Below are 15,035 nucleotides of genomic sequence, written 5' to 3'. Positions count from 1 at the left end.
ACTGAAGAGCAACAATTGACAAGCTTTCCCCAATAATTCATTCAGAATTCCATGAGGTTCCATGTGTCTAATTTACATATAACTGTGGGTTAGTGAAGTACTATTTACAGCATGATATCAAACTGAAGATGAAAATAAAACTATTTAAACATTGTTTTCAGTGAAGACACTCAGATGAACCTCAGAATTAGCATAATTAAGATTATTTCAGAATAATGTAAAGTAATGTATCAGTTATTGTAGGTGCTAAAATCAACATATGAAGCATTTAGCATCTGTATGAAAATCTTACCTGCTAGTTGATACTGCCACTGATGGAAGAATGGTATTTACCCTGTAAATCCAAGCCACACCAGATAATTTGAAAAGGTATACATGTCTTTCATTTGTTTGACATATCAATCTTTTTCTCATTTCTCATAATTTAGAAAGACTAACTCCACCACTGTTTTAGCGTACTATGAGGGTCCCTACAAAACAAATATTATCTCCCAGAATTTGAAAAAAGTCAAACATACAGTGAAGTTCCTACCAACTCTGTATCCTGTTCTTTGATTACTTATAATATCCTCTAGCTTGACTGACTTCAGTATTGAAGTTCTGCACCTGCCTCACCCAAGGGGTTGAAGTGCCCCAGAAATTATGCCTCTAATTATGGTGGTCAAACTTACACATTAGGTGTGTATCCATCTATTGGCATGATATCTATCCCCTGTTTGCCCCCTCCACCCTTTATTTTATTGTACTCCAAATTTACAGTTTACACTTCCACATGGACACCCAAAATTACAAGTCAAGGACACACAAAGAAAATCCCCAACTCAAGCAGATGGCCAATTTAATGCCAGCAAACCTATTAATTATTCAGCTCTAGTTTGTTTCTGTTTATGCTCACAACCTCACAGTTGTATCAGAAGAGCAGTAAACCAGAAAATTTAGTTAAATTTAAGCCCTTGAGCTGTTTAATATCATTCAAAGGAACTATTTTTGGAAATGCACACTGTTCACTTAGTTCTCATCACACCTACACAAGAGCTTCATTGTTAATGTGGGGCATGACAGAATCAAGAAGGTTCAATGTGATTATGATTCGAACACAACCAAATGCATTTCATTGGCCTTCCTGACAAAAACATTGCTGGTTAATCTTTGACAGCAGGTAAATTGGTTAACCTTTACCTAGCTGAACAAGGACCTTGCTCAGCGCGTACATCAGGAAACACAGTGATGTTCCGTGCAGACACTGAGGGACATGGGAGGGAATCATTCTGGAGCAGCTGGGAGAGATCTGACAACAGAGGCACAGCTTGTTACAAAAGTCCACCATAGAAGTTTAACCGCTGTTTAAATATTAAACCTCTTTGATTGTACACACATACTATGAGCAGTAAATTTGACTTTTGCGTTTAACCCATCCTTACACACCAGTAGTGCACACACACCCACCCACTAGGTGCAGGAGCAGCAGGCAGCACACTGCTTTGGGGTTAAATGCCTTGCCCAAATGTTTGTCCAGCCCGTACTGGGAATCAAACCAACAACCTTTTGATCACAAGTCACCTTCTCTAACTGTTAGACCACAGACTGCCACACAGTCACAGACAAAGCAAGAAAAAATGTCAATGGCACCCACCTTGCATGCTGAAAAGAAGGAAAATATCTCCACCCTTAAGGAATTCTCTAGTCTTAAGATCTTTCAAAGTCATGAAAACAGATGTGCCATAACCATTCCCAGCATAGAACTCTCCATTCTCATCTGTTTGTCGATTTCCAACCTCACGAGGGTTGCCCCAAAAATAATTTCCATCATCTATACAGGATCAGAGGTGGTAACAAATTGAGTGGGATAGGTTTTGTAAGACAAACATTGGAGTATCAAAAAAACAAAAAAACAACACAGCTATGAAAACTGTGATAAATTCTTTGGAATATTTGCTAGATTACAATTCTCATAGTATATAACACCTACAACACGATAATCACAAAATTCCATGAATATTTTGAAAGAAGTTAGAATGTTTATCTTGACAATCAGTTTCGTTGTGTTTGCTGTTACGGTCATTTGACCTAGGTGTGTTTGGAAACACTGTGATAGAAAATAAATAAATAAATAAATAAATTCACCATTTGTCAATGTTGGGTCTGTGGTGATGCTTCTTTGTTTTGACATGCGTTGCTGAATATTGGGGTTCTGGTCGAGCAGTAAGAAGGTCACTTGTCTCCATGGACAAGGCCATTGCAGCTGATCATCATAGTCTCCCGAGACCAGACGTACATAGATGCCAAACCGATCAACATTCAGCTGCAACATTATTTGGTAGTGATAGCCTTCAGGAGAGTAATACTTTGGGCTGAACTTGAAGGTTCCACTTGGTGTAGTATTCAAAAGGGTTTCAAAATTCCTTATATGCCAGATTTGTTGAGGGCATTCTGTTTCTGACAAATTGATATCATCCAAAGAGAAGCCACCATTTGAATTTAGTCCTCGTTTAGATACTTCAAACTCAACCTGGAATGTCTTTTTAGCATTCATGGGTACATAGTGGAGCTGCCAGTAATCAGCTTTGGTACCTATGATGGAAAATGACAGTTCGTAATTATCATTGCCGATCATTTAAATAAATAGATATTGATACAAACAATATAAAATATTCAGTGAAGAAACATGAATACTGACATAGACAAAAAGGTAATGTTAATGTTAATATACAGCAATAATTAGCTTGGAACTAATCTAGCTTTCTATGTGCCTAATGCATAACTGAGTAACCAGTACTGAAAGCACCATTACACTATTTACACAAAAACTCTAATATAACCTCAAATAATGATGAATTCATTTAAAGTGTATTTCAGTGATAATGCTTTAGTACAACTGCAGCTGCATATTTGTAGGGGGTCTTCTGAGCTTATTCTCCATGCAAGTACTAGGGAGTCCCAAGACCAAGAGTGCTATCTCTCCCTCACTTTCTGAAAGTAATGAAATCAAACTTTCCTCTGGTCCTTGTTGAAATGAATAGGCAACTACTGTCACTACTTTCTTAAAGTCTAAGACAACTGTCACGCTGGTGGTGTGGTGCAGGACCCAAGTGCAGAACACAATGATGAAGGTGAAACACTGAGGACTTTACTTGAACTGAAGATCCAAACACACGTGCAGAACAGGAACAAAAAACCAATAACAAAAAGGTGCAGCATGACAGTGCGCTAAATACACAAACAACGATAGACGAAAGACAAGGCAAACACTAGGGCATAAATAGAAGGAGAACTAAACAGGGCAAAACAGGATTGGATGAAATTAACGAGGTTAATAATGAGACAAACAGGAACAGGTGAGGGGCAGAGACAGACGCAGAACAAGAGCACAAAGACATATCAAACTAAAAGTCCAAAATGGAGGTGCAGGCTGTGACAACAATTCCATCTTAAGGTTTGGGTAACAAATTGTGGTTTTGTCTTTGTTTTGTTTCAGTAGTGCATACCATTCTCACATGCTAGGATAAGATATCACCTTAATTTTATATTAGTGAATAGTAGACTAGCCCTTTGTTAAAAGACAACAGATAAAATCTTTTGGTCATTGTCTGAAGCAATGACAGAAAGTGCATGTAACAAGGACTATTCTGTAAATACATATTTATACAGAAAAATATTAATCTGTATCTGTTTGCAAAAATATGTGTGTGCTGCTACATGTAGGACCATAAAATAAATTATAGTACAGCCCATGATGATCCTAACTCAACACCTCTCTATGGGCAAACCATATTTTTGACTAAAAACCCCATAAAACTAGCATGGACCTTGAAAAACATCTGAGCAAGAGAAAGTTCAAGAAATATCTTTATCATGCATTACTCATGGCATATTTCACAATGACTTCATCACCTGTGATTTGGTCCATAATTCTGAGTGTCCCATTAGTGTCATCTTCACTGTCAAACTCTCTGATCCAGGTGTTGAGCTGGTCAGATTCATTCCCACTGTGGTAATAGAAGAACTGCAGACACTGAACTTTACAGTCTCTGCGTGGTGTCATTCTCTTGGTCTCCAGTCTTGCTGTGTCCCCTTGCTTACCATTTACTGTGCTGAAGTGCATGAAGTAGGCGGATTCTGCACAGTATAACAGACACAATCCAAATAAAGGGAATGATGACATTAAAAAAAAGAAGGCATTTGCTAGAGGTCTTAAATTAGCATCATAAGGTTGAATTTAGAAGTGCTACTATTTCTGTGATGTTTGATACCTCTTAGCTGATGGAGAAAGTTATTACTTTCTGTTAGGTTGTTCTTATGGCTCCAATTTTACTCGAGTGAAAGTGCCAGCTACATGTTGACAGTTACTCATGTTCCAAACCCATAACCATATTAAAAGAAGTGTACTTGATTAAAATTAGGACAAGTAAGTAAAAGTAAATGTATAGAAGGTAGTCCCAGACCAAATCGACTTGCTGGTAAGAAAAAAAGAGAAAAAAAGGAAAGAAAAAAAAAGAAAAAAGGAAAACATAAGCCAGTATTGTTTTTTTAACACTTGAAATCTCACCATTATTCTCTTTGCCCAGGTAGGTGTGATCAGTGTGGGGACCACCAGTGGTATTGCTTACTCTCTCCCATCCCACTGTATTGCTGGAACAGCGGCTCATCTGACATATACTTTCATTGTTAAAGCTGCAATGCTCCACTAATGATATAGAAGCATCTGTATGGAAAACATGCTATTTTGTTTAACTTACTGTGAACTTTAGCAACTAGGGACATTTAAAGAATTGTAGAAGGTGTAAAGATTAAATATCATTTTAGGATATTTAATGCAACTCAAAAGAAATATTTTGAGCTGTCTTATAAATCAATAATGGAAAAATCCAAATATACATATTTTCCTAATCCATCTTGACCCCACATCATCTCTCTCAGTTAACATTCATTTTTAGAAGTTGTGTGATTAGACTAATTTAACAATTCTGTTACATCAATAACCACAGCCAATACAACATGACATTGCTTACTGCATCCATAAAGCTTGTTCAGTTCAAATACGTCATAAGAGCTCATCTCTAGGCGCTGGCCAATCACATCTTGAAACTCAGGCAACTTTGTGATGATGGTAGGTCCATTTCCATTGGTGAAGGCATCTTTCCCATAGTGCATCACTGACATGTAGTCATACGGTGTGCCCAGTGTACTACTGATATTTGCACCCACTTTATTGAAATTATTCTCTCTTCCTGTAAAGAAGTCAAATTTTCTTTTCTTTAATACTAATCAAAGCATAAAAATGATTTTCAAGGATGCTAAAGAAGCATGACCAAAAAACCTTCTAAGATGTTGTCATAGTTGATGATAACATGCTCATCTCGGTCATATCTTGACTGCTCATGGAAGAAACTCAGAGCGTGAAGAAACTCATGTTCGACTGTGGCGATTGTGTCACAGCCAGCTCCAATAGACAGCTCTTGTCCTCCAGAAGTTGCTCTTCCAACGTAAGACCAACATCTAAGGGATAAAAAATATAAAGAATGTATTTATCTGTAGAGTTCATTATGCATTATAATCATCTATGACCATATGAATCATTGCATGTGTGTATATTGTATGGGAAGAAGGAAAAGAATAGGGAGAATATTTTGCCATGTCCATGAATAACTGAGGATGTGATAATGTAGGCCTACATTGAAACATGTACTTTGGAAAATGTAAATACACAGCAGGGAAACATGTGTTTCTTCAGGTCTTCTGTGACTTCATATGCTTAGAATTACAATGGTGTGAGAAAGCGAAACTCTGATGATATCAGAAAACAGAAAAGCATGTGTTCAGTTGGCTGGATGCAATTTGAATAATGTATCAACACTTCCTCTTTCTAAGATAGCTCACCTGATGCAAAGATGTATATCACATTTCACCATGTTAAAGGGGTGTTAAAACATATGAACATACAATACCCTGTTAACTTTTTCACTCTGATGTAGTAATCCTCAGTTTCTCTTGGCTTGAAGTCAATACATGTTTTCAGCCTGAACTGCTCAAAAGCCCTCAGAATAACACCTTTAGCATTCATGTCTAAGGAAGTTGAGAGAAAATGTTTGAGGCACAGTTAAGAATAGATATTAACAATTTTAGAGTAGTCATATGTTTCCTCATTACACACTTCCAGTATGTCAAGTTAACATACCAAGGCTTTCGTCCAATACACATGGAACTGGAGACTCCCACTTATAACCAGGCAATGAGATGGAGCTCCTCAGATTGCTCTAAATGATTGTGAGTTAAAACAAACAAACAAACAAACAAAAACAAAACAAAACTCCTTTTGTGTTAAAAGGTGTTTATCCATAAAATAGTAATTCTTGGTCAGTATGAACCAAGTGGAAGTGGTCTGTGGAAACTGACAATAGCTAGCAACTGGACTTTAATATTTCAGTTACTAGAACAGCAGTCTTACTGTAAATCTTTCTGTCGATGCCAGGAACTTAAATTGTGAACGAGGAACTTGTTTTACTGGAACTTGTTTAAGATAACTACATATATGTTGATATGTTTGAACAAAAAATGCAAATACCCATAGAACCAACCTGCATTATGTCTCCCTCATGTAGATTTAAATCTTTGGAAATCAAACAATATATTATTATTATTATTATTATTATTATTATTATTATTGTTGTTGTTGTTGTTGTTGTTATCAATTTAACAGTTTGATGCAATAATTAATTAGGACAATGGTTCAGATGTATCCCCAAACAATGTTCATTTAAGTGAAATCTGAACAAGATACAGTAACTGCTGTAGGGAAGTACATTTAAAAAAAATCAAGATAAGATTTTACCTTTATTTATCTTGTTAATGTCAAGCTCTTCCACATCGATGTCTAAAATAAGAGGGAAAATAATCTTAAGACTGATAAGGAAATGGAAGAGAAATACATGTAGAAAAAATGACTTCCCCATAGCTCAGGCAAACCTGTCCTGGAGCTACTGGGAGTGCATTAAAGTCCCATCTATTGTTTTAGTAAATGTAAAGAATGTGTGAGAACTCTGCAAATCCAGATGACCTGTTTGAACCTGCGAAATGCTGATTCACACCACAAAACCAATTATTGACCTTTAGGCCTTGTATTTGTACCAAGTTTCGATTAATACTGTAGTCTGTGCCCAACATGACTTAACAAGTAACTATTAAGAGCTTGATACATCCTGTAGTATTGCTGTCATACAGTTGTTGCCAGTATTGTGATGATGATGTTGAGATATGATGATAATTATTCTTGCTTTTGTTGTATGTGTCTGCAAATAGTTTGTAATTCAACTAATCAAGTCCAAATCTAATCCCACTGATATCAAGTTGTATTTATACTCAATGTCTATAAAAAGAGGTTTTAAGATTTAGCTCAAACCTTATATTTATTTAAATGAGGTTTTGATGAGAACTCACCTCTGAGGTTTGGCGAAGCCTGAAAAAAGAAGGGAAATATTTATTAAGAATATTTAATATTTATCCATCAACGATGGCAATATCAAAATTCTTTTCACAGTCTCATATGGACTTCTGTTTATACTTACCATTGATGATGCATTCAAGAAAACTAACATAATCAATAAAAACATCAAACTGATCATATAAGTCATGGTGATGGATCTCTAGTCCCTTAAAAAAGAGAAGAAGAAAAGAAAAAAAATATTGAGGAGAGAGAGGTAAGAGAAAAACTAAAAATTAGGTTATCAAACATTATTTAACTGTAGTGCTAAGCAGATCCTATGGCATTGTACCATCCCTTTCCCTGTTTATCCATCAGTGGGCAAGAAATGAGTGAGCAAATGCTTTGTGTAGACTGCAGTTTATGTCGAGAGTTTACAAAATGAAGTCATACACCTAGAAGAAAAGAATCTAACCCTGCTCAAGACTAATATTCATTCATTAATTCATTCACTTTCATTTCATTTTCACTAAACCTCCTAAAGCATTCAGCTGAAAGTTTATGGTTTATACACTCAAAGTAACTATTACCAGAAGTAACATCAAAATAGATACAGTAAACAGCAAACATCATTGTAAAATCGAAATTTTGTACATACCCTGTAAGCAGACAGCTTGTTTGTGTGAATGCATGGGATGTATCACTTATATACATTGTCTCTTGAGCACCTGTGGTTTTTAAAGTGGTGCGTGTACAGTATGACGAAATCTGGTGTGTTTGTGTTTTATATGTGGGAGAACTGGTTTGACATGAAGGCAATGCTATTAACAACAAAAAAAAAAGGTTAGCTACTCTAAGGAGCAAATCCTGTGCTAACGTTGGATCTCTCTCTTATTAAAATGGGAATCTGCAATACAAGTTATAATTCTGTAATGAACTGGAATTTTTTCACCTGATGGGATTTGAATCTTCCTGGGGTTAGGTTTTCCCATTATTGCCCTATTAAACATACCTTAGCTGACCCCATTTTGGTTTTTGTGCCCCTCTGGGGACAGTTTCTTTGGGTCTGTCTATCTTGAACTGATGTATTATTTGACTGAAGAATGAAGTGAGTTCATTGTCATGTTCTACTGTTTTTTTCTGCATCACATGCTGTGTTTGTGATGTTTTTAATCTCTGACTGTGATGAGCTGCCTTGAGGATCTTTGTGCTCCACCCTGATTCTACCTTTGCACGTCATTTTAATCTTCTAATCCACATAAGAAAATGAGTGTCTTATTTCACAGTCCTGGCTTTGAGTCCACTTAGCAGGTAAAATGCATAACATACAGTACCTTAGCAGAAGTCTTGTAGTTATTGAGCTTGATGCTTTGTACTTGTGGTAAGCTTATAATTGCTACCCATGGAGCTAACACTGAAGAGTCGCTAAGATGTCATCTTAAAAAGAGAACTCTATGTCAGTCTATGTCAGCCAAACTCACTTGTCACAAAGGCAAAATGGACAGACACAGATAAAATACAATGTTGTTTAGAAATAACATATCTCATGCAGTATATACGTAATAGTGACAAACATGTGAATAAGGGTGAAGAAGACAGTCATATGAATTATATCGAATTAGTCAGTACAACCCTCTCAAAATGATCATTTTAATGATTTAATAACAGTGCAAAACAGAAAATTTGCTTCAAAAGTTCTCCACATAAGAATCAATCAAGAAATGTTTACATAACTCTTTAGTCATATTCATCATGACTTTTATCATATCTTTTTTCAACACCAAACATGCAGCTCTGCACCTTCCCCTTTGCATGAGGCCCAAAGTTATGAGAATTTATGTATGTAAGAACACACAATCCTATGATATAATATCTATTGCTGAAAGTAATGTTTTTGGCTGTAAACCTTATTGTGCGCTCCCACAAATGAAAAATCGTGAATCTCTGTTCTCACCTTTGAATCTAACACATTTCAAGTTATTAATTAATCATTCTGAAATAAAATAAAATGAATATTTAAACTTGAGTGTATGAGGATATTCCTTTGTGCGCACTAAATATATCTTGGATTTCTCATGGAATTTGACACTTCTTAATTCAATAAGTATGCACATTAAAGTTTGGGGTCAGAAGCTGTCGCTCTGAGATGTGTAGGAAAACATGATCAGTAAGGCTTTCTGTGTGTTTTATCCTCAGTGTAACAGTTCTGGAGAAGTAAGAGTACAAGTAAGAATATTTAAGAGTTCAAGTAAAAGTACATGTAAGAACATTTTCATAAAACCAAGTAAAAGATTTATCAGAAATAGCAGAGAAGGAAATCATTTCAGATTGAGTGACATAAGTATGTGTATCATTTGTATACAGAGTCCACTCCTAGACACAAAGGTGAGGGTTAGACACTTCTAGACACAAGTGAGGCAAAAATCCAAATCAAGCATGTAGCCATTGAGGAGCTGCCTGTGGTATACACGCTACAACTAAGTGGGACAGATGGACAGATACAGACAGAATCACTGCTTATGAGCAGGGCCTATGACAGTATGAGAGAAGAAGCTATCATCCAAAGTGGGGAAAGGAGCAGTTCTAATAGTTGGGATGCTATCACAAAACAGCAATACCTCCACACTAAGACTTATGTGTTAATAACGATCTGTTACATCATAATCGAAAGCTACAGGGTACGTTTCAAGAGGAAGAATATTGCCATTAAGTACCAGGAAATCTACATCACAGAAACATATGGACATAGGACAGAATAAGCACAGTAGTATAGTATAGTTTAGATCATAGAGACACAGTAATATAATGGAACATAGGTCATTTAAGCTATCGGGCTACTGATAGGGGTGTTCGACAGGTTGAGCCGGAGGTGATGTTCCTTCATCCAGGCTGTACACCTCAATGAGGTAGTGTACCGTAAGAAGAGGACAGGTCCAAGCACCGATCCTTGAGGCACTCCAGTTGTTGCCTGATGGGATTTGTGTCACGGTCCAGCCCTGCTCTTCCAGATCCTAGGCCATGTTTTCCTTGTGTCCTGTCATGTATGTCTTGTCTGTCTGTTCCAGTTTGCTCCAGTCCATATTTCACACTTTCCTGCCTGATTTCCACTCACCTGCTGCCATTTTCCTCATCAGCCACTGCATTTAAGCCCTGTCTGTTTCCCCACTAGTTTGCCGGATTATCTAGCCATCTTTCATGTTTCCTCTGTTGGTTTGTTTGCTTCATTCTTGTTCCCCTTTTGACCATTGCCTGTTTTTTGGATAAGTGTTTTTGCCTGTTGCCTTTTGACCATTGCCTGCTTTTTGGATAAGTGTTTTTGCCTGTTGCCTTTTTGACCTTTGCCTGTTTTTTGGACATTGTTTTTTGCCTTGCGTTTCTGGAACTTCTGCCTGGTTTTTTTCTGTCTCTTGTGCCTGACCTTCTCTTCCTGTTTATGACCTCTGCCTCTGTCTTTGCCCACTGATACCGTTACTGTGATTCAGTCCTTTTGGATTTCTTGGAAGTATAGAATTCATTAAACACCAACTAAAATATACTCTGTGCTCTGAGTCTGCTTTTGGGTCCTCAGTCAACCAGGCCTCACCGGCCCTAACAATTTGGTTATGGTGCAATTCCATGATACCCTGAAGGATCTCTCTTAGAGGCAGCACTCTTATCTGAGTGCTGTCCCCGTGATGCAAAGTTCAGAGTGAGTGAGCTGTGAATCTGGTGATTTACAGCATCAAAGGCTACACATTCGTCCACTGAAATGTCAACCAATGACTTGGAGGCATCCCTTGCCTTGCAGGTTGTCCACAACAATGGACATGGGATCCAGCATATTAGTCTGTAATCGAAAGTGATTAATCTAGACAAACACATTGCATTCAAGAGTTTCTGACAGAACTGGTAGGAGAGAGAAAGTCTAAAGCTCTCTGTCTGTGATGGATTGAGTGTTGGTTTCTAGAGCAGCAGGTTTATCTGATTAGAAATGACAGGGAATGTGCCTGTCATGAGTGATGATTAACGATGTCACTGAGTGCAGGACAATGTGTTCCATATGTGCATGAGGGCAGTTTTTAACATGGTTAATAAATACTTGTTCCACAAGATGAAATGTCTAGAAAGGAAACACGTTTTCATAACAAGCTGAAAATGACTTAAATCCACTGAAAGCATTGACTGCACACTCCCTACATACTGGTGTTAACATGACCTATACTATTGACATAAGAGTACAGTCATTTACAGATCACCACTAAAGAGCATGTCAATTTATATGCATCACGGCATTGTAAGTTATTACAAAACACAATGATACTGTGTACAGTTTGTTCTTAGTATTGCGATTCTGTTCATTTAAATGGATTGTTTCTTGAATGGATTGGTTACTGGAGAGAAAATTAAATAGGATGCTGCAACTGAAGCCATTAATAATACTTAAAATTTCTCAAAGACTCAGTGGCGTCGAGAAAACTATTCATAAATTTTGACTTTCTGCTGTTGTCTCTTATTCCACTTACTGTTGTGTTGTATTTTGGAAATTCTGCTAATAGCAATTGTGTGGTTGTATAATTTTGTGTTTATTACAATGTCAGTGCTGAAAGCTGTGTTTCACACTGTTAAGCACCATACCACCTATAATGTAACCTCAGACAATGATGTATAATGATATTTGTTCTTAACTGCATCTGCATATGTATTTCAAATATCAGAGAGCCCCAAGGCCAGGTTTACCAACTCTAACTCACTCCCTGAAATGCAGTAAAACTGATCAGACAGATCATGCCCCCTTCTGGCCTTACTGAGACAAGTGAACAAGTTAATCATTGAGTCACTGAGGTGTCCACATCTGTGAGGTTTTTGTAAAATCTGAGAAGACAACCTTATCTTTAGCTAGCTTTCCAAGTAGACATATCTGTCTAGAATATAAATCCATTAAGATGATTATTAAGCAAATTATGCTCTTTCTTTAAAACAGTTTTATACTCGAGTATTATATTGGAGTATTTCAGCAGAGTAAGAATATTAATGCCTCTCAAATGAGTATTCATTCTACATGCAAATTGGACAACAGATGAAGTTCACATTTTAATTTCAACAATTTGTTAATTTTTCACTTTTCACTCAACTAAAAATATTTACTCATTCTTTCATTCTTGATAAATAAATATGTTATTATGAATATGTGGTAGCTATAGGAACATTGTTATGGTTACTTTATTATTATGGTGATGACTGTTACAGTAAAAAATCTATTTTCAGTGGTGATCACGATGAAGATTATTAGGATGATAATTATCATTACTATTATGATTATCATTATTATAATTGCTGTTGTAATAATTTTAGCTTGGAAAGTCACCTCTTAAGCAAAAAGTAGTCCTTAGACATATAGTTTAGGGTTTGACAGGGTTTGATAAGGATTCAGCCACAGCTTCTGGTGAAAACAGAGAAAAAAGTAGGGAAATGCATTTATGAATGAATGATAAAGGCACAGATCAATTTCCAAGTTCCACTCACAGTTCTATATACTCTGTGCCTATGTTGCAGCCCTAGAAAGACACTTGTGCGGCAGCTCCTTCTTTGCGGGCAACTTTTTAATAAAGGCCCAGTTCGTCATCAACAAGTTTTCTTTGTAACATACTTCCTCATTGCTTTTCCATTCTTGTTACGTTTTTTTTCCTCTCAAAAGATCCTGGCCTCTACTGATGTCATCACACAAACTTAAAGATTTCAAAGTGACCACACCTTATTTAACAGCATTACTAAAACATTCAGTTCAAACATGTAAAACATTAAGAAAAGAAACAAAACATTTTTAAAACATTTCCTTCTAAATCTGCAATGCATGTTTTTTTAAAGGGCACAACACCTATCACTGATTATCCTTGCAAAAAGGCAAATGGAGGCCACTGTTTCAGTTCCCATATTCATTTCAAAAGTCAATTTATACATATTGTTCATGCATGCTTATGTCTATTTAGTTTCAACCCTCTGGAGTCAGCCGTCCTGCATGTGTTTATGGAGTACAAGTGCATTAGGTTTGTTTAGAAAATCCTGTAACACAAAAAAAAGCCTATCACAGAGCCTCTGACAACAACTGAACTGAATTTCTCCATCACCCTACTTCCACCAGCTCTATATTCTAGACAGCATTAAATCATCTGTCAGGTGGGGGTCTGCACTGAATTCCCTTTGCTTTTCAGACTGGAATAGTTCAGTGGCCCAAGAGGAAACCTTAAAGTTGTTTTGGATCTGTTGTGCAGTTATAGGTCATACAGCTCAGCATAAAACACACAACACAATAAATAAACATAATTACCTTCATTTACACCTCATATGCCCTTTTCATTGGGCATATGTGGCACCCCATTTGTAGCCTTATTAAAAAATCAATACATTCATGTTTGCTTATACCAGTTTTTTAAATCCTCAGAGTGCTCTAAATGCCACTGTTTTAATATGATTTTTACTATTTCTTAAAACAAGAATTAACAAGAATTAGTTTTGCTCTACTGAAATACATTCTGCATCAGCTAAAAAACATGACTTTCAGCTCTGACCCTCCCAGTAAAGGCAATTAACCTGATAAAAATTGCACAAAAATTCATACATGCATACATAGACACTTAATATATAAATACACACACACACACACACACACACACACACACACACACATACATACATACATACAAGCAGTGATAAGCCTGGATTGTCTCAGCCTGCAGAATGTAGCTAAATGTCCAGATTTCTGATGGAGACGACTCCCTGGACCTCAGGGAATCAGTCTCATCTGAACTCAGTTAGGGAAAAGTTGAACATTTATAGATTACTGTGACTGATGTGGACTGACTGAATATTTATAGTGACTGATGACTGATGTGGTGATGTGGAGTATCATATACCTAAGTAGAAATAACTCAAAAAAATTGCTGGAATGGCCCACACCCTATACCTTCCTACACCCAGTTCCTTAGTGTATGTGTGTGTGAGTGTGTTTGTGTGTGTGTGTGTGTGTATGTACAAGGAAGAAGGAAGTACATGCCCAATAAAATAATCTTCCAGTTAGCTCAGTCAAACCAGTTCTTACAACGAAACTGCAAAGTGTTATTTTTTGACATATCTGTAACTCTGATATCTTTGACATATTTGTAACTATTGGTACTTTACACAGGGGAAAAACACCTCAGTAGATGTGTCACAGTTATAACCATAGATTACTGTGACTCAGCCATGTGAACAGCGCTGAACAAAAGCATTTTTTGTGAAGGACTCAACTGACAAAAGTTATGAATTAAGGCCCAATCTAACTTTTACTGAGTTTAAGCTGGAGTCTATATTAAGGTTAATATCAGTGAAAAATAGTTTTAAAGTTTACTTATTTATTATTATCATTATTATTATTATTATTATTATTATTATTATTATTATTATTATTATTATTATATTATTATTATTATTATCATTATTATTATTATTATTATTATTATTATTGTTTTTGTTGTTGATATTATTATACTAAAAAAGAATTGCTTTATTGCACTACTTCACACCTAACTTAATGATTTCTATATTCACAGTCATTGTGGCAGCTCTCTATAAAGGAAATGCTATTGTGATAGCTGTTCATGAA

General features: G+C 36.3%; 1 protein-coding gene across 1 annotated transcript; it reads right to left on the bottom strand.

Moving 5' to 3' along the window:
* Positions 1-1,175: 1,175 nt before the first annotated feature.
* Positions 1,176-8,444, bottom strand: LOC115821553 (meprin A subunit beta-like). The gene is made up of 14 exons (XM_030785368.1): positions 8,430-8,444; positions 7,563-7,647; positions 7,435-7,453; positions 6,830-6,900; positions 6,576-6,607; positions 6,176-6,254; positions 5,946-6,063; positions 5,318-5,496; positions 5,010-5,228; positions 4,535-4,702; positions 3,892-4,116; positions 2,125-2,571; positions 1,634-1,810; positions 1,176-1,288 (listed from the first exon to the last, which is right to left on the bottom strand). Exons 1-14 carry the CDS (start codon positions 8,442-8,444, stop codon positions 1,176-1,178), a joined length of 1,947 nt encoding a protein of 648 aa, XP_030641228.1.
* Positions 8,445-15,035: the final 6,591 nt, after the last annotated feature.

This window comes from Chanos chanos, chromosome 9 (assembly GCF_902362185.1).
Source record: "Chanos chanos chromosome 9, fChaCha1.1, whole genome shotgun sequence".
Taxonomy (NCBI): Eukaryota; Metazoa; Chordata; class Actinopteri; order Gonorynchiformes; family Chanidae; genus Chanos; species Chanos chanos.
The sequence above is the reverse complement of the archived record's forward strand: the minus strand, read 5'-3'. Positions and strand labels throughout refer to the sequence as shown.